The 20,311-nt window shown below is 38.8% G+C and overlaps 1 protein-coding gene across 3 annotated transcripts in view; it reads right to left on the bottom strand.

The window, feature by feature from the left end:
* The window catches only part of NME7 (NME/NM23 family member 7), a 232,121-nt gene that overhangs the window by 47,893 nt on the left and 163,917 nt on the right, over nt 1-20,311 (bottom strand). For all 3 annotated transcript variants that reach the window (XM_020874155.2, XM_020874156.2, XM_070474350.1), the window contains one exon: nt 7,679-7,786. In XM_020874155.2, coding sequence (XP_020729814.2) covers nt 7,679-7,786 — 108 coding nt within the window. The remainder of the gene's footprint in view (nt 1-7,678; nt 7,787-20,311) is intronic.

Below are 20,311 nucleotides of genomic sequence, written 5' to 3'. Positions count from 1 at the left end.
CAGAGTGACCATACGACACAGAAATGATTATGCTAATCCCCTGCGTAAAACATATATTTGGATTTCTGTTGCCCTCTGGATAAAGTTCAGATGTCTTACTAGGACATTACAAGCCCCTTGTTGATTTTTCAACCTTTATCTCTTGTCATTTTTCACGTCAAGGTCAAAGCCCCTGCCTTACTAAACTATTTTTAGATCTCTTAGAGAAAGCTTTTCACTCTTGTCTTTGTACAAGTTGTTCCCTCTTGGACAATGTACTAGTAAAAATCATAACTCTTCCTTCAAGATAGAAACTAAAGCAAAAGATAAATTATGAGTGTTAGTGTGTGCAGAGGCCTACACTAACAACAGCCAAAAAATCCAGGCCTGTCCAATCATCTTATTCACCACCTACCTATGTTTATTTCTGGTTAATGCTTGATTCTTTTTCTTCTAGAATGTACTAGAAGAAGCAATGAAGAAATAATTACATAACCAAATTCAGACTTGTGTTGATCAACTATTCATACATACAATGAAATACTTAATGTATTTCTTAAAAATTTTCATTTTATAGCTACAGAAGTGATATAACCAACTGATAGAACATTTGGAAAAGAAACACAGAGAAAAGATCCACATTTTCATCATTCTAAAAAACAATTACTATGATTATTGTCTCCTAGAAGGAAAGCTCCTTGAGGGAAAGAGCTACACTTACCCTATTTACTGCTGTGTCCCCAGCGCTGTGTTTTAGTTCTGTTAAAAATGTAAATATCTGGATGAGTGACTGATACATCATTTTGGTGTATATAATTCAAGATTCAAACATATTTGAATTTTCTACCATACACCTATTAGGCAAATTTGATCATTTCAATTACAGTACACTTTACAATAAAGTGTTGAAAATAATCAGAGAAAGACTGACCTGGGAACAGACTACAGAAGTAAACAAAAGGCAGAGGAATATACTTTTTCAATAAAGCTTTGGGAGAGATGAAGAAAGCAAGGAGAAAATAAAACTGACCCTCAGAAGTATTTGTATCATCAATGACATGGGTAGGAGGAGGACTAACACTGAAGGCAGGGGAGATGCAAAGCAAAAAGGTATCATGCATTTTCATGGACAGAGAGGCAACAGATGACACTGCATACAGAATACATGCCATACCATCAAATAAAAATGTCAGTATCTGGTCAGGACTGTAGGTGGAAGCCATCTAGAGAGGTTTCTTATGAGCAAAGGAATGAATGGATCAATTAAATAACAATCTGTCCTTATTATCTTCACAGGTGTCAAGGTCATAAAAGTCAAGGAAAATCTGAGGAACTGTTCTAGACTGTAAGAAACTAAAGAGAGAACTAAATGCAATGCAAGATTCTGACCTGGGCACTTTGCTATTAAACATCCATTTATTATTGATTGGAAAACTCAGAGTTTGAAGATTCCATAGAAGTAATGTATCAACATTAATTTCCTAAAGTAGATGCTTGTGATATGGTCATGATACATCATTTTGGAGAAAAGGAGAAGAGGAAACGTATACCCAGTTGAATGCAGAGTTCCAAAGAATAGCAAGGAAACATAAGAAAGCCTTCCTCAGTGATCAATGCAAAGAATAGAGGAAAACAATAGAATGCAAAAGACTAGAGAGCTCTTCAAGAAAATTAGAGATACCAAGGGAACGTTTCATGCAAAGATGGGCTCAATAAAGGATAGAAGTGGTATGGACCTAATAGAAGCAGAAGATATTAAGAAGAGGTGGCAAGAATACACAGAAGAACTATACAAAAAAGATCTTAATGACCCTGATAACTGTGATGGTGTGATCACTCACCTAGAGCCAGACATCCTGGAATGTGAAGTCAAGTGGGCCTTAGGAAGCACCGCTATGAACAAAGCTAGTAGAGGTGATGGAATTCCAGTTGAGCTATTTCAAACTCTAAAAGATGATGCTGTGAAAGTGCTGCACTTAATATGCCAGCAAATCTGGAAATCTCAACAGTGGCCACAGGACTGGAAAACGTCAGTTTTCATTCCAATCCCAAAGAAAGTGAAAGTCACTCAGTCATGTCCGACTCTTTGTGACCCCATGGACTATAAAGTCCATGGAATTCTCTAGCCCAGAATACTGGAGTGGGTATCCTTTCCCTTCTCCAGGGGATCTTCCCAACCCAGGGATCGAACCCAGGTCTCCCACATTGCAGGAGGATTCTTTACCAGCTAAGCCACAAGGGAAGTCCAAAGAAAGGCAAGGCCAAACAATGTTCAAACTACTGCACAATTGCACTCATCTCACACGCTAGCAAAGTAATGCTCAAAATTCTCCAAACCAGGCTTCAACAGTATGTAAACCATGAACTTGTAGATGTTCAAGCTGAATTTAGAAAAGGCAGAGGAACCAGAGATCAAATTGCCAACATATGCTGGATCATTGAAAAAGCAAGAGAGTTTCAGAAAAAACATCTACTTTATTGATTACACCAAAGCCTTTGACTGTATGGATCACAACAAACTGGAAAATTCTTCAAGAGATGGGAATACCAGACCACCTGACCTGCCTCCTGAGAAATCTGTATGCAGGTCAAGAAGCAACAGTTAGAAATGGCCATGGAAAAACAGACTGGTTCCAAATCGGAAAGGAGTACGTCAATGCTGTATATTGTCACCCTGCTTATTTAACTTATATGTAGAGTATATCATGTGAAATACCGGGCAGATGAAGCAGAAGTTGGAATCAAGATTGCTTGGAAAAGTATCAGTAGCTTCAGATATGCAGATAATGCCACCCTTATGGCAGAAAGCGAAGAACCAAAGAGCCTCTTGATGAAAGTGAAAGAAGAGAGTGAAAAAGCTGGCTTAAAATTCAACATTCAGAAAACTAAGCTCATGGCATCCCCCATCACTTCATGGCACATAGATGGGGAAACAATGGAAACAGTGACAGACTTTATTTTGGGGGGCTCCAAAATCACTGCAGATGGTGACTGCAGCCATGAAATTAAAAGATGCTTGATCCTTGGAAGAAAAGCTATGACCAAACTAGACAGCATATTAAAAAATAGAGACATTACTTTGCCAACAAAGGTCCATCTAGTCAAAGTTATGGTTTTTCCAGTAGTCATGTGTGAATGTGAGAGTTGGACTATAAAGAGAGCTGAGCACTGAAGAACTGATACTTTTGAACTGTGGTGTTGGAGAAGATTCTTGAGAGTCCCTTGGACTGCAAGAAGATGCACCCCATCCATCCTAAAGGAAATCAGGATGATTATTCACTGGAAGGACTGATGCCAAAGCTGAAACTCCAATGTTTGGCCACCTGATGCAAAGAACGGGTTCATTAGAAAAGACCCTGATGCTGAGAAAGATTGAAGGCAGGAGGAGAAGGGGACGACAGAGGATGAGATGGTTGGATGGCATCACCAACTCAATGGACATGAGTTTGAGCAAGCTCCGTGAGTTGGTGATGGACAGAGAAGCCTGGCATCCTGCAGTCCACGGGGTCACAAAGAGCTGGATATGACTGAATGAACTGAACTGATATGGTTATGTAGGAAAATATTCCTTTATGTTAAAAATCTACACAAAAATATTCAGAAAAATGGGACATTATTGTTGGCAACTTAATCCAAGACATTTATTTTTTTAAAAAACTTTGTATGCTAAGCTTGAAATTACTTTTTTAAAAAATTAGAATCCTGAAAGTTGGGTCTTGACATCAGTACTTTAAAAACTGCCCAGGTGATCCTAACATACAACCAAGGCTAGAAACCACTGCTGTAGAGTCTTCATTATTAACATTAAAGAAAAAAGGTTAGATATTAGTACACGAACTATAATTTATTTAAGCAAACTCTTCCATCTTTTCTTTCAAAAATGACTTAGCAAAGAGTTTCTATAGGCCAGACAAGACAGAATCTCTTCGCTACAAGTACCAAGTCTCATATGGAATAATCTATGAACAAAATAAGTGCTGAAATAATATAATTGTTATCATTTGTTCAACAAGTAACATGTGTTAGATACTATGCTATATGATAGGTCTGACGCTGCTATTATCTTCCTTTTACAGAATCAAGAATCCTAGGCACAATGAATTGAGTAATTTGCCCTAGACCCTAGGGCCTAGAGCACAGATCTATGTTGACTCTTGACCACACTGATGTATTAGAGGAAAGGAAAGCGCTATGAAAACACACAGATGGACCTTTACTGCAGACTACAGGCATCAAGGATGCTTAATCAGAGGAAGAACATCAGATGCATCTTTAGATATGCACCCTATTTTCAATTTGATTACCAAAAATACTTCTTTTTATTTTATTTTTATTATTATTTGCTACACCACTTGCTGGATCTCAGTTCCCCGACCAGGGATTGAACCCAGGCCCTAGTAGTGAAAGAACCTAGTCCTAACCACTCACTGGGCAACCAGAGAATTCCCTCATATCACTTTTTAAAAAAATTTCTCTTTAAACTTTTTATTTTGCATTGGGCTATATCTGATTAACAACACTGTGATAGTTTCAGGTGAATGGCAAAGGGACTCTGCCATACATATACATGTATCCACTCTCCCCCAAACTCCTCTCCCACCTGGGCTGCCGCATAACAGTGAGCAGAGTTCCATGTACCACTGAACTTCCCATTTATTAGTTGTGCTGCTATCTCCCCTTTGGTGTGATTCTAGGTAGAATTCTGGGACAAAGTATATGAAAAAATCTCATGGCTTTCAATACCCATTACCACATAGCTGTCATCAACAATATGAGGGTATCTATTTTACCGTAGTCTTACCAGAAGTGGACACTGATACTTTAAAACTTCTTTGCCACAAGTAGAAAACTACTATTTCTTTACTACAAGTTAAGCTAAACATTTTCCATTAATGCTTTCTGTAAAGCATAAGTTTAATACCTTCATAATCACTACCAGTAGTCTCTGTGCCGGAGAAGGCAATGGCACCCCACTCCAGTACTCCTGCCTGGATAATCCCATGGACTGAGGAGCCTGGTAGGCTACAGTCCATGCAGTTACGAAGAGTTGGACACGACTAAGCGACTTCACTGTCCCTTTTCACTTTCATGCACTGGAGAAGGAAATGGCAACCCACTCCAGTGTTCTTGCCTGGAGAATCCCAGGGACGGCGGAACCTGGTGGGCTGCCGTCTATGGGGTCGCACAGAGTCGGACACGACTGAAGCGACTTAGCAGCAGCAGCAGCCTCTGTGCATGGCACCAGCAAAATAACATCTTAGAATGTCTCATACTAAACTGAGGCCGTCATTTTCCCCTATAACCATAAAAGTGGCTATGTCACAATAGCTGCATTCAATTCCATCAGATTTTTACACTCACGCTAAGATCCTTGACCTCCAAGACTTATTGTAAACTCAGTGAGGACAGAAAAAATGTCTTGTTTGATTTTGAAATCCTATTTCAACGTCAGCAAGTTAAAATGCACTCTATAATTCTTTGCTGTAAGAATAACTAAATAATGGATAGTGACAAAATATAAATTGACACATTTTCTGAGCTCCACACACGTGACACAAATAAATTTAGCTCAGTAAACATCACATGAGAAAAAGGAGAAGTAGGTTGTTCCTTCTTTCCATATAACTAGGGCACCCGTGATTCCAGTATGCCAATGACAATTCTTATTTATACCTTTTGTTCTCACATCCTGTCTGCTTAATTCTGGATTAGGTTAACACATTTTACGGTCACTCTACATCAAAAGGATATTCCTTTCATGAATAGTAGATCTAAGTGCAAAGGAAAGCTCCTGTCCAGAGAGCTTGTCTTTCTGTCACTTTGAATTTCACTTTAAAAACCTATAAGCAGATAATTCTTTGGGCCTCACGGGCTTTTTTTTTTCCCTTAAATAATATTTTACCACTTAAAGTTAAGTAACAATCTCCAAATAGTTAATCCCTAACTAACAGAATATCCCCTGATGGTATCAGCACTCTTTATTCCATTTTGTTGATAAGAGAAGTGACAAATGGAAAGAAAAAGTGACTTATTCCAGGGCACATCAAGTATGAATTATCAGCAAGGTGAAAGGAGGCTGTTGGTGCTCCAGTCTCTGGTTTTTGATTAATTCTCTGAACCACACAGCCATTAATCTGCAATTAGATCTCCTGTGTAGTTTGGTTTGAGATTTTAATCACTTAGTAAATGGCTTTGTAAACTGCAGGCCGTAATAACCTATCTCAAATTGTATGAGCAAAATCACAAGCATACCTTGGATAATATTTTTTAATGGGCATAAAATTCATGGTTAATAATATTTCAATTTCACTGAACAACAGTCTGAATTCAAGCCTAATCTATAGTTCCTAAATTATCAGAAGGCTAAAGGAATATTTATAAAATAGGTGAAGTATAAAGTAAATAGTTAATACTTTGGGTAATTAAAAACAAAATTGTTACATTTTCACTTTTCAGAAGTATGTACGTCTACATTTCATTCCACAGTGCAGTTTGACAAAATTTTAGCAGATTAACATCCCAAATTATACCAGTCTTAATGGAGCTAGCAAAGTCATTCTTTATAGCCACTAAAACAAAAACTCATAGAAATAAATACAATACACTATGTCTAAGACCCATATATAAAAGAGGCATACCATATATGCATTTGATGAACTATTATTATACTTTTGTCACACCCAGATTAATTCATAAACATACTTTAAAGTCAGTCAAGATCCCATTGGCATCTTGTGAGGGTGGGATAATTAACTGGTAAACTCATGTAAAGTTCATTCGGAGGAATAAATTTTAGAGAACAAACAAGAAAATGTTTTAAAAGTATAAATAAACTACAATAAAGAATAGTATTTTTCTGGCACAGACCAATGGAATAAAATGCAAAGTTAAGAAATAGGCACAGGTGCATAAAGTATTCAATAAATGAAAAATAACAATGAAAGAACAGAAGGATTTAAAAAGAAATGTGACAGCTGACTGTATCCATACCTCACATCATTCAGCAGGTGAGATGAATATCTCAGTGTAAGAAAGAAAAAACAAAATGTTTCGGAAGGCTTTTCTACATATGACTTCAAAGATAAAAAGACTGATAGATTTGACATAAAACATAACACTTACTGAAATAAATATCTATTAAGGATAGCAATCAGTTTTCTGCCATTCATGCTATAATCACTTCAATTCATCATTTGTCTTTTAATTTCATTTAGCACCTTGACACAAAAAACTTTTTAAACTATAAGAACTTAAAAATACCAATCTCTTCTCTAAGGTCTCTTTCCTTTAGCTGTGAAATGATTTTCTTAATCCCAAACCAGAACAATTTTCACTTCATTTTCTTGTAATTTTTTTCATTGTTTCTTATGTTAATTAAACAAATGAGAAGTCAAAATACAGCTTTGTCCTCTATTATTTGTTTGATTTGAGGATGTTAATTAACTTCTCTGACATGATAAAGTCAACCTGTTGTTGTTAAGATTAAAATACTTTCTATAAAACATTTATCATATTTATTACAGAACCTATTACAAACAGCATCCTACAACTTGGACTTTTAACGCTACAGTCTGAAGTTATCAGATGGCTAAAGAACATTGTAATCCAAGGGTACTAAAAGGTTCCTTATACACTAGAACCGCTGAGATTACTTATGAGCTTGAAATATAAATAGGATATTTACCCTTCTTCATCTTACCTCTAATAGACCATCCTCTGGCAGATCCGTACAGTGGACAGCATTCTGGATCTTAGTTTTACCAAAGATTGCTCGGAGGGTTCCAGGGCGTAAATGTCGGGCAATTTCCTATTAAAAACACATTCACATAGAGATTAAAGTCAGTCATGTAGTGTTAATTAAAAAGAAAAAAAATCACCAGCTATGTCAAACACCTGAATTATCCATTAATGAGATACATGTATATGTTGCTGGTAATGATTTTTCCTAGAAACAGCACGAATGCACGAAAACTGAGCAATGAACATTCTCAGTTGACTCACAAAACTTTGACCTGGCCCAATGTAACATCCACTGTAATCTATGTTGAAGGCAATAATAATTACGTCTCTTCTTATCAACAAATTATGGGAATCACATAAAATATGAACCCAGTTCATTACTGTGAGAGACTTGTATTTTATAAAGACAGTAGAGATCCTAATGACTTAATTTAAAATGAACTAGTCTGACAGCATTGATTTCAAAAGGTGTTTTTTTAAAATGTAACAGTTGTATCAGTTTAGTGCTACCTCACACTTAGGGGAAAAAAGTTACAAATAACTCATAAAATTGTGGGTAAAAGAAATGAGGTTAAAAAAACTGAAGACGTGGGAATATCAGTGATGTACTTAATAGTCTTGGTCTTTCTAAGTTAAAGTTTTTCTAAAACCCTATTTTAATTTTGAAATATATTGTACATGCAAAACAGGCATTGACTGCACATGAATATTTAGGAATAATAATGAAACAAATACCTGTGTACACACCATTGAGCAGAATTAAAATAATATTAAAATAACTTCCAAGGCCCCCTGTGTGACCCTTACTCATTCCATCTACTCCTGTCTCCATCCAGAGGTTACCATTATTACCCTGTTATGTTTTCAAGGCGTTGTTTTTCATATTTGTCCATGTAAATATGTGTAGCTGTAACTCATTTTTGTTACCATGTATATTCCAGTGTATGACTGTTTAGCTGCTAAGTTGTATCCGACTGTTTTACGACCTCATGGACTGTAGTTAGCCATGCTCCTCTGTCCATGGGATTTTCCAAGCAAGAACACTGGAGTGGGTTGCCATTCCCTTCTCCAGGGAATCTTCCCGACCCAGCAACTAAACCCATGTCTCCTGAATTTGCAGGTTGTTTCTTTACCCCTGAGCCACCAGGGAAGCCCCCAGTGTAGGATAGAACATACTTTATCTATTTTCCTGATGACTGACATTAAGTTAATCTCTCTCTCTCCCACCTCTTGCTTTATCCTCCCACCTCTCTCTCTCTAGCTCACACACACACATGTGCGCACACACAAACAATTCTGCTACAAGCATTTTTGTACATGGTGCACATGTGCAGTTTTTCTATAATCTTAGGGTATATGCACACTCAGTTTCCCTAAGTACTATCAAACTACTTTCTTAAAGAGCTGAAACAATTTGCCCTCAATCATCAGTGCATATAAGAGTTAAGGAATTTTACTGCAAAGGGGAGAGAAATTGAGCAGTGCTGGAGAGAGAGGTGGGATAAAGAGAGGGTTTTGGTGTGGTTTTTTTTTTTTTTTTTGAGAGAGAGAGAGGATGTGACTTTTAAAGTTGGAAAAATAATAGCATGGTTCTATGCTGATAGGAATGATCCAACAAAGGGCAAAACTGATGAAGCAGAAGGAGAAGAGAGAGTTGTTGGAGAGATGGAAGCAAGTGACTAAGTAGACAAGTTGGCCTTATCTAAAAGCATGAAGCATTCATCCTAAACATCAAGACAGTACATGGGCCCAGTTATAGCTGTGCGTTTATGTGGAAGCCAGAACTTTTGGAAGTTCTTTCTCTACTTTCAAGTTTTACTGAGGTATAGCTTACATATGATAACATGCATCGGCTTTCAGTGTACTGCCCCATGAATTCTGCCAAATGCATATACTCAGCAACTCTCATCTTAAACAGAAGATAGAACATTTCTAAAGTTTTTTGATTCATTTTGACTATTTTCAAGTGAAAAAAGTCAGCAAGATTGTCACCAACTGAGAGGGAGGACAGGGAGGAAGTTTGGGGGATCTGAGGAGAGAAAAGAAGGCATGAGATAACATTTTAAGAGGGAAGAAAAGTGAATGAACTAGAAAAATGGGTGTCGCTGCACTAAGGGCCCTCGTGAGGTCAGTGATCACAAAAGAAAGATTATTCAGAACAGCTGTGTGTTCTCCAGTCATGGACACAGGCAAAGGTGGGGCAGAAAGCTGAATTTAACGAGGGCTGGGGTTTTATTAAAAACAACACGAGAGAGGGGTATAAACAACACCCTGAGAGGGGAGGCTCAGGGTGTATGTTAAGAAAACGATGATGATGATGGACAAACTTTTTTAATTGAGGAAGAAAGTAAAGTGGGGGAGGACAAGGAAAAGGGTGAGATACAATGAAAAGGTAGATCAGTGCATCAGAGCTCCTAGTGGGATGGGATGATTTATGGAAGTCTGTGGGTTAGAAGAAATGAGCTGAAGAGTTAAGAGACTGGATATTTGAAATTGGAATTATTGGGGGTGGGCAGAGATGGGGTTACAAAGTTTTATAATGACCAATTTTAAAGTATAACCATGCTGAGGTCAGGTGGAAAGAAAAAATGGTTGAAAGAAAGGAGGACAACAGCTGGAGAGACCAAGGTATGGAATGGACTGTGCTGTGCTGTGCTGGGCCTAGTCGCTCAGTTGTGTCTGACTCTTTGCAATCCCATGGACTGCAGCCCACCAGGCTCCTCTGGCCATGGGGATTCTCTAGGCAAGAATACTGGAGTGGGCTGTCATGCCCTTTTCCTGGGGATCTTCCCAACCCAAGGATCAAACCCAGGTCTCCTGTATTACAGGTGGATTCTTTACTGTCTGAGTCACAAGAGAAGCCCTAAGGAATGGATTACCTGTATGAATATGCAAATCGCTAAGAATTATGACAGTGCAGGGTGGTGCTGGGCACCACTACGCTGAGCAGCCTTCACAGCTGTGATTTCATCACTTCAGCACATTTTAAAGGCATGCATTTAATTACTTAAGTCATAGTTTCAAGGTTTCTATCAAATGTCAGTTACAAATGTATCAAGTTTAAGAAAAATGTTTTGATCAACTAGGAAATAAGGATGATTTTATTTTTTATTTCATATTCATTATTTTCATTCTGTTCCTCATAATTGTCTGGGAATGAAGTACCCAATATTCAACACCTACTCTACTTTTGTGGTGGTAAGCTGCCATTCTTTGAAATAAAATGTACTTTGGAAAATTATGAAAGGTGAATGAAAGGTGAGTACTTCTTTTCTTTTCCTTATTGTTTCAGATTAGGGGAAAAACTTTGAAGTGACTCACTCTGAAATATCACTATCACGTAGGTGTCTGCTACGTGCACAGCACTTGAACTCTGAAAAGACTGGTGTGTTGGAGGGATGTTGTACTGTGGTCAGAGAGTACAGTTTCTTTGGTTTTCTTTTGACAGGATTTGTCAGATTTTCTCTGTGTCCTAATGCATAGTCAATTTTAGTGAAGGTCTCATGGATAGTGGGGGCTTCCAGGTGGTGCAGGGGTAAAGAATCCACCTGCCAATGCAGGAAACAAGGGTTCAATCCCTGGGTTGAGAAGATCCCCTGGAGTAGGAAATGGCAACCCACTCCAGTATCCTTGCCTGGAGAATCCTATGGACAGAGGAGCCTGGTAGGCTACAGTCCACAGGGTCACAGAGAGACACGACTGAACACGCATGCACACACACATGGGTAGTGGATACCAACTCTGAGGTGGAAATTTGCATGCAGGAAGTTTACTGGGGAGTAGCCTCAGGATCTATACTTGTGGGGAAGTGAGGAAAACAAGACTGGGCAGAGGGAGAAGCTGAAGTTCAATCCAGTAAGAGCAGTTGCCCCAGGTAATCCTACAAGGGACTCTGGAGCTTCAGAGTTGTCCTCAACTGAAACAGACAGGTCACTTTCATTTCTCCAAATTGACAAGTCACTGGACAGAGGCCACTCCAAAGACGGTGGCACGTCTTTGGACAGATGGCTTTTCTTCGGCAGACGGCAGTCTCTGGAGAGGGACTTACTGTATTACTGTCAGCTGCTAACACTCCCAGCAGCTGGGGATTGTGCATTTCAGTCCTGAAGGGCAGATGGGGATCTGAGCAGCTCTCCATGGCATCTACTAATTACATACATACAAACACACACACACACAGACAGGCACACGTGCACATGTATGTATAATGCATGTGGTATATACAGCATGTATGACAAAACACATGTAGACTACTGAAATTGGATTACCACTCTTTTTAGGTAATTTTTTTTCTCTTTTCTGGAAGGTTTTGAATTATCTCTTTATCTAGGTATTGGCCATTTACTGGTCATTCTCCTCCATACTCAATAGTCCAATCTAATTTGAAGATACATATTTTCAGTTTACTATTTCTTTTACTGCTTTCTCTCCTCCATTTTATTGCTTCCTTCTTTTAGCCAGCCATTGTAACAGATATTGAAACTGCTGGTTCTCTCTTGCCTCTCTCTTTTTATATTCTCTATCTAATTGTCTATCTGTGTTATATTCTGGGAGAATTCCTCCATTTGACCTGTCAGCTCAATAATCTGCCTTTAAACTGGGTCCATTGCAGAATTCTACTCATTTTCTAAGTATTTTTAACATTTCAAAAATTATATTTTAAGTTTTCTGTATTTATAATTATTTTTATGGATCTAATATTCTCTTTCTGGGGATGCTGACGATATTAAAGACTCTTGTTGAGTGAGTGAAGTCACTCAGTCGAGTCCGACTCTTTGCCACCCTGTGGACTATAGCCTACCAGGCTCCTCCATCCATGGGATTCTCCAGGCACGAATACTGGAGTGGGCTGCCATTTCCTTCGCCAAAAGACTCTTGTTAGCTCCAGTAATTTGCTTGCCTTAGGTATTGATTACGTTTGCTGTGTTTGATGTCTTCTTTAAGATGGTATGAATTAACTGCAAATGGTTGGAACTGCTGACTCTATCTTTGGAATTCTCTGTTTACCTGTCACAGAGGGTAGGGACATCCCAACGTGTAAGGTATGCTCATTGTTTTTCTTAAGGAAGCAGGGCTTCTCATTTTTCCCGGGTGTCACTAGCTACCTCTCCACCACATTACCTGTAGCTAAAGCCCCACATTCATGGCCTTGGGCTGTGGCTAAAAGCATCAGCTGTCCTCTGCTCAGCATAAGCAAGCAAAGGGGAAATGGCTGGTGGACTCTAAGGCTCTTCATGTGGCCTCCTCACCCATCACCTTGCTAATGGCTCCAGGCCCCTCCTGGGCATCCTGTCCACATTGTCTGGTGTACAGTCAGATGCCCTGCCCCTTCTGAGCAGGCCTCTCCTGCATGCTTTAGAGTAGGCTTCTCCTTAACAGTCCAATCCTACCTGCTTTTGCCTTTCAAAGTTGATGGCCTGCTAACGGTAAGCACTCCTTCTTGTTTTCCAGCTTGGCTGAAGATTTCCTCTTTTAAATAAAACAAGATAAAATACATCTCCCATAGTTTCTGAGGATTGGAAAGGGAGGGAAAGATGGGCATGTATTTGTTATCTGCCACACTGATGAACACTCATCCTGCTGACATTTCCACTTCTCCAAGCCTAATAAGTTACCTTTAATTCACACCAGCTGCCATCATTTTGTGCATGAAACACAGACATTATTATGCTCCTCACTTGCTCTGACCTAATGTCTCAGCTTGTTAGGGTGTCATTCATATTCCTCCACATTCTGCCTAAATCTGTCCTTTAGGCCTCACACACACCTTCCCTGAAACCTAAAATCCCAACAACATAATTTCCTCTATAAAACTAACTTGAATTCCTCCCAGAGTAATCTTTCCATTCCCACTGCTCATACAGGAATCTATGTTCCTACTGTAGATCCCTGACTTGCAATCATAGCTTTTTTGTGTGCCTATTTCAGTAAGTTTCCATTAGACTCCCAACCCTTTGACACAACGTAAGACTTGCTTAATATTCTAGGTCTTATTTATGAAAGGTGAAATTTGAAAGTTAGTCGCACAGTTGTGTCTGACTCTGCGATCACATGGACTGTAACTTGCCTGGCTCCTCTGTCCACGGAATTCTCCAGGCAAGCATACTTGAGTGGGCTGCCAATGTCTTCCCCAGAGGATCTTCCCGACCCAGGGATCAAACTGGCATCTCCTGCATTGCAGGCAGATTCTTTACCAACTGAGCCACTAGGGATGAATGCACAGTAAATGTTTGCTAAATATTTCTGATGGACATAAAATGCCAACACCGCTATTCAATAAGCTAGTATGCAACAGGATGAAGGATAAGGACTGTGGAGAAAGGCTCTCTGGATTTGAATTGTGCTTCTGTCACTTACGAGTGGTGTGGCCATGCCATGTTGCTTAACTTTCTGACTGTTCTAATGTTCTCATTTGTAAAATATCGATTAAAAATAGGACTTAACTACAATGTTGTTGTGATAATTAGAGTAAGTAAACATATTTTAGAGCAGTTAGACTCTGCCTGCAGTGTGGGAGACTCTGTTCAATCCCTGGGTTGGGACAATCCCCAGGAGAAGGGAATGGCAACCCACTCCAGTATTCTTGCCTGGAGAATTCCTCAGAGAGAGAAGCCTGACAGTCTACAGTTCACGGGGTTACAAAGAGTCAGACGCGACTGAGTGACTAGCACTTTCTTTTCTTTCTGTCATATGGTAAACAATTAATTGATGGGGAGACAGTGGAAACAGTGTCAGGCTCCAAAATCACTGAAGATGGTTACTGCAGCCATGAAATTAAAAGATGCTTACTCCTTGGAAGGAAATTTATGACCAACCTAGACAGCATATTAAAAAGCAGAGACATTACTTTGCCAACAAAGGTCTGTCTGGTCAAGGCTATGATTTTTCCAGTGGTCATGTATGGATGTGAGAGTTGGACTGTGAAGAAAGCTGAGTGCTGAAAAATTGATGCTTTTGAACTGTGGTATTGGAGAAGACTCTTGAGAGTCCCTTGGACTGCAAGGAGATCCAACCAGTCCATCCTAAAGGAGATCAGTCCTGGGTGTTCATTGGAAGGACTGATGCTGAAGCTGAAACTCCAGTACATGGGCCACTCATGAGAAGAGTTGACTCACTGGAAAAGACCCTGATGATGGGAGGGATTGGGGGCAGAAGGAGAAGGCAACGACAGAGGATGAGATGGCTGGATGGCATCACCGACTCGATGGGCATCAGTTTGAGTAAACTCCGGGAGTTGGTGATGGACAGGGAGGCCTGGCGTGCTGCGATTCATGGGGTCGCAAAGAGTGGGACACAACTGAGCGACTGAACTGAACCGATTAGTTTTATTAATAAAACCTTAAAATTAAAAGGAGGTTAAGATGAGAGTTCTTAAAGAGATAAAGAAGGGTATATATTAATATTTGTCAAAGATGACCCAACCAAATATTCAAGTCTCTTTTAATATATGACATTTCTTAAGAATTTTAACTATAATTTTAGAATAAAGATAAATGTTCAAATAATCAAGTAATAAGACATTTAGATAATATCTATAAATGGACATTTATAAGATAATAATCTATAAACATACTTCAGAAAACATGAGGTATTTTCATGTGTATAATATATCTGTTTTATGTAAACAATAATGATAAAATATAGAATATCAAGTATTGTCTTCATATCTGTTGTTAAAATTTAGACTTTCATTTTGGATCAGTTTTTTTTTAAACGTAATACATTTATGTTAGATTTGCCCATTGTAAAATATCAAATATGCCTATAAGAGTAAAAAATACTGAAATGTTTAAAGTGAAAGCCTAGAAAACTCCTCCATTGATCATTTCCCCCCTCATTCCCTGGGAGACTTTCCCTAACCATCCCCAATAGATCCATGTTCCTCATGCTCCTTGTATTGCATGGTGAAAACCCTCCTGCCATGCAGTTCTGCTCCCATAATGAAGCAGAGAGGAGTACCAGGTAAATAAACACGACAGAAGTATCAACATGCAATTTAAATTTAACAGGTAAATAAATTTTAAGTTATCATATTATAAGTGAGGGATTATGCTGAGAAAGTAAGACTCTTTAAAGAGCACTGTTTATTTGCACTTAGAAAGTCAGAAGTCTTTCAAACTGTACTGAATCCCTGGCATATTCATCCCCCACCGCAACCTTGCCTTCTCAGCTCCATCAAGTCAAATGCTTGAACTGCTCATTTTAAGTACTAAAAATTCTACTCAGGTAATCCTGTGAGTGGGAGGAAGGAATATGGTTTAAAGAATGACCTTTAAATCAAAGACATGGGGAAAAAAATGTACTAAGTAGAATGGTGATAAACAAAATACTGAAAACAAGAGAAAGTTTATATAATTATTCTATTACTGTGTGTATTATAAAGAATATTATTGTCTACTGAATAATAGGTCTATCAGACTGACAAAATATGTATGGCCAAAGAAAACAAACTGCTTCCCTAGAAAGCTAATCTGTTTCAGTTCTCCCTGATACAGAAGAGATATACAAGAATGAAAATCACCTTCCACTTAAGAAATGAATTCAATCTGGAAGAGATTTGTAAAATTCACTGATTATGGAAACTTTAAGAACAACAACTTTGTGACCAATTCCAGAATACAGTCTGGAGAAGGAAATAGCAACCCACTTCATATTCTTGCCTAGAGAATCCTGTGGACAGAGGAGCCTGGTGGGCTGCTGTCTGTGGGGTTGCACAGAGTCAGACACAACTGAAGAGACTTAGCAGCAGCAGCAGCAGCTAGAATACAGTCATAAAATGAGTGACACATGGTGCATAATCACAGCTGGTCATTAGCCTAATTAGGGGAAAATTCTAAGTAAAAGGAAAAAAATTCTTGGTTTAATCTATAGGATAACCTTTATCTATAGGTTATCCTTAATCTATAGGATAACCATGTTAATAGTGATATAGATAAGAGGATAAATATTAACAGAGGAACTAGAATACACAAAAGAGCTGTGCAAAAAGATCTTCATGACCCAGATAATCACAATGATGTGATCACTCACCTAGAGACAGACATCCTGGAATGCAAAGTCAAGTGGGCCTTAGAAAGCATCACTACAAACAAAGCCAGTGGAGGTGATGGAATTCCAGTTGAACTATTTCAAATCCTGAAAGATGATGCTATGAAAGTGCTGCACTCAATATGCCAGCAAATTTGGAAAACTCAGCAGTGGCCACACGACTGGAAAAGGTCAGTTTTCATTCCAATCCCAAAGAATGCGCAAAGTACCGCACAATTGCACTCATCTCACACGCTAGTAAAGTAATGCTCAAAATTCTTCAAGCCAGGCTTCAGCAATACGTGAACCGTGAACTTCCAGATGTTCAAGCTGGTTTTAGAAAAGGCAGAGGAACCAGAGACAAATAGCCAACATCCCCTGGATCATCAAAAAAGCAAGAGAGTTCCAGAACATCTTTTTCTGCTTTATTGACTATGCCAAAGCCTTTGACTATGTGGATCACAATAAACTGTGGAAAATTCTGAAAGAGATGGGAATACCAGACCACCTGACCTGCCTCTTGAGAAACCTATATGCAGGTTAGGAAGCAACAGTTAGAACTGGACATGGAACAACAGACTGGTTCCAAATAGGAAAAGGAGTACTTCAAGGCTGTATATTGTCACCCTGCTTATTTAACTAATATGCAGAGTACATCATGAGAAACGCTGGGCTGGAAGAAGCACAAGCTGGAATCAAGATTGCCAGGAGAATTATCAATAACCTCAGATATGCAGATGATACCACCCTTATGGCAGAGAGTGAAGAGGAACTAAAAAGCCTCTTGATGAAAGTGAAAGAGGAGAGTGAAAAAGCTGGCTTAAAGCTCAACATTCAATAAACTAAGATCATGGCATCTGGTCCCATCACTTCATGGCAAATAGATGGGGAAACAGTGGAAACAGTGTCAGACTTTACTTTTGGGGGCTCCAAAATCACTGAAGATGGTGATTACAACCATGAAATTAAAAGACGCTTACTCCTTGGAAGGAAAGTTATGACCAACCTGGATAGCATATTAAAAAACAGAGACATTACTTTGCCAACAAAGGTCCGTCTAATCAAGGCTATGGTTTTTCCAGTAGTCATGTATGGATGTGAGAGTTGGACTATAAAGAAAGCTCAGCACCAAAGAATTGATGCTTTTGAACTGTGGTGTTGGAGAAGACTCTTGAGAGTCCATTGGACTACAAGGAGATCCAACCAGTCCATCCTGAAGGAGATCAGTCCTGGGTGTTCATTGGAAGGACTGATGCTGAAGCTGAAACTCCAATACTTTGGCCACCTCATGCGAAGAGTTGACTCTTGGAAAAGATCCTGATTCTGGGAGGGATTGGGGGAAGGAGGAGAAGGGGACAAGAGAGTATGAGATGGTTTGATGGCATCACCGACTCGATGGGCATGAGTTTGAGTAAACTCCGGGAGTTGGTGATGGACAGGGAGGCCTGGTGTGCTGCAATTCATGGGGTCGCAAAGAGTGGGACACAACTGAGTGACTGAACTGAACTGACCTGAGCATGGCTCCAATCTTAGCAATTCTAAAAGAGTTGTGAAACAAAGGAAATGTTACAACCACTGCCATCATTTTATAGGCCACAAGGAGAACAGAATTTCATACCAAAGGCCAATGAAACAACCACTATAATTAAAACAGCAATCACTCATGTTTCCAGCCATTACTGGTGCTCTTCGGCAGAGTCCTATAATATTAGAAAGTACATGCTAAGCCCTCTTCTTGACTCCTCCGATACTCCAAATATATCTTACCAAACCTTAACCACCAACCATTTTTCCCATTTCCATGCAACTTTGTATTAACTAATGCAATTACAGTTTCACATTCCTGGGAGATGAACAATATCAGGCTAATTCACAACTAAAACAAGTTAATGAAACACCAGAAGGAATCAGAAATAGGAAAGGAAACCAGAGAAGAAATCCAAAAGCTACTTTCTATAAGTCTAAGGATCCTTCTAGAAAACGTAATTGCAAAACTAAATACATCTACTTATATATTAGTCTCATTGAATGAGCCATTGGAGAATTCACAGTAAATACTCTCATTAGCACTAGAGACCACATGAATTATTTATGTAAGAGGAATCATTAAAATCTGGTTTGCGACCTCTGACAAGCTTCACAGCTCCCTTTTAATTAAATAGAAATTAGCTGTAATGTAAATTTATAGAACCTGAAGAGGGTCATAATTAAGTGTAATTTTAGGTGAACCATTAGACAATTCAATCCTATCTTCTCCACTAGGCTCCAACAGACCACACAGGTCATAGTAATCACTGCCTCCAATTGAGCTTTTGCTACTGCAGGCAATAGTAGGCACTGGCTGAAATAAGGTCTCATTTGACACAGGTATTATTTTTATATGTAAAATGATTTGGTTCTGCTGGTTCTCTTTTTTTAAAATTGTTGGGAAAATATTTTTGCTTGCTTTTATGTGACTTGGTTTGTACTTCAGCAAAATGCACAAGGACTTGTTTGTAAGTAAAGTCTGAGAACATAAACATTAATATAGAGGAAACAAACTCCTTTTCAGGAAATATTTTTCTATTTCTTTTCTGTTTTTCAAAAAAATTACATTATAGGAGATTTAACCTTTGAAGTACAGGCTTTACCTGGCAGACACTATGGATCTGATTCCAGACCTCTGTAACAAAGTGAGTACTGCAATAAAGTGAGTCACACAAGTTTTTTTATTTCCCAGTGCATATGTTATGTTTACAATATACTTTAGTCTATTAAATGTGCAATAGCATTATGTCTAAAAAAATGAACATACCTTAATTAAAAAATAATCTGTTGCTAAAAAACGCTTGGCTTTCCCAGGTAGGACTAGTGGTAAAGAAACCGCCTGCCAACGCAGGAGATGTGAGACACGGGTCTTATCCCTGGATTGGGAAGTTACCCTGGAGGAGGGCATGGCAACCCACTCCAGTATTCTTATCTCAAGAATCTGCATGGACAGAGGAGCCTGGAGGGCTACTGTCCATAGCGTCACAAAGAATTGGACACAACAGAATCGACTTAGTTATTATTAGTTAAAAAATGCTAACCACCATCTCATCCTCAATGATCAAAGATCACTGGTCACAGATCACTGCGACAAATATAAACAATAATGAAAAAGCACACAATATTGTGAGATCTGCCAAAATATGACAGAGACATGAAGTGAGCAAGCGCTATTGGAAAAATAGTATTGATAGACTTGCTTGTGGCAGGGTTGCTACAAACCTTCACTTTGTTAAAAACAAACACACAAACAAAAGACCCCATGGTATTAGTGAAGCCTAATTATGTGGAACAATATAAAACAAAGTAAGCTGTATAGACATATCACTACTGAGAAACTTGAGGGGCATTCTCAATCTCTCCCCCATGGAAAAAAAAGTGTTGTGCACAGTCTATGACACCCTGATAAAATAACTCCTGCTCAAACTTCTCTCCTAAAGAGACTTACAGCTCAATAAAGTAATGTAGCTATATAAATAAAGTAATGAAGGAATAAAGTAATGAAATAGCTAAGACCCATTCCTGGCATCTCTGACAA

The sequence above is a fragment of the Odocoileus virginianus genome, chromosome 11, assembly GCF_023699985.2.
Source record: "Odocoileus virginianus isolate 20LAN1187 ecotype Illinois chromosome 11, Ovbor_1.2, whole genome shotgun sequence".
NCBI lineage: Eukaryota > Metazoa > Chordata > Mammalia > Artiodactyla > Cervidae > Odocoileus > Odocoileus virginianus.
This window is presented reverse-complemented; position numbering and strand designations above follow the sequence as displayed.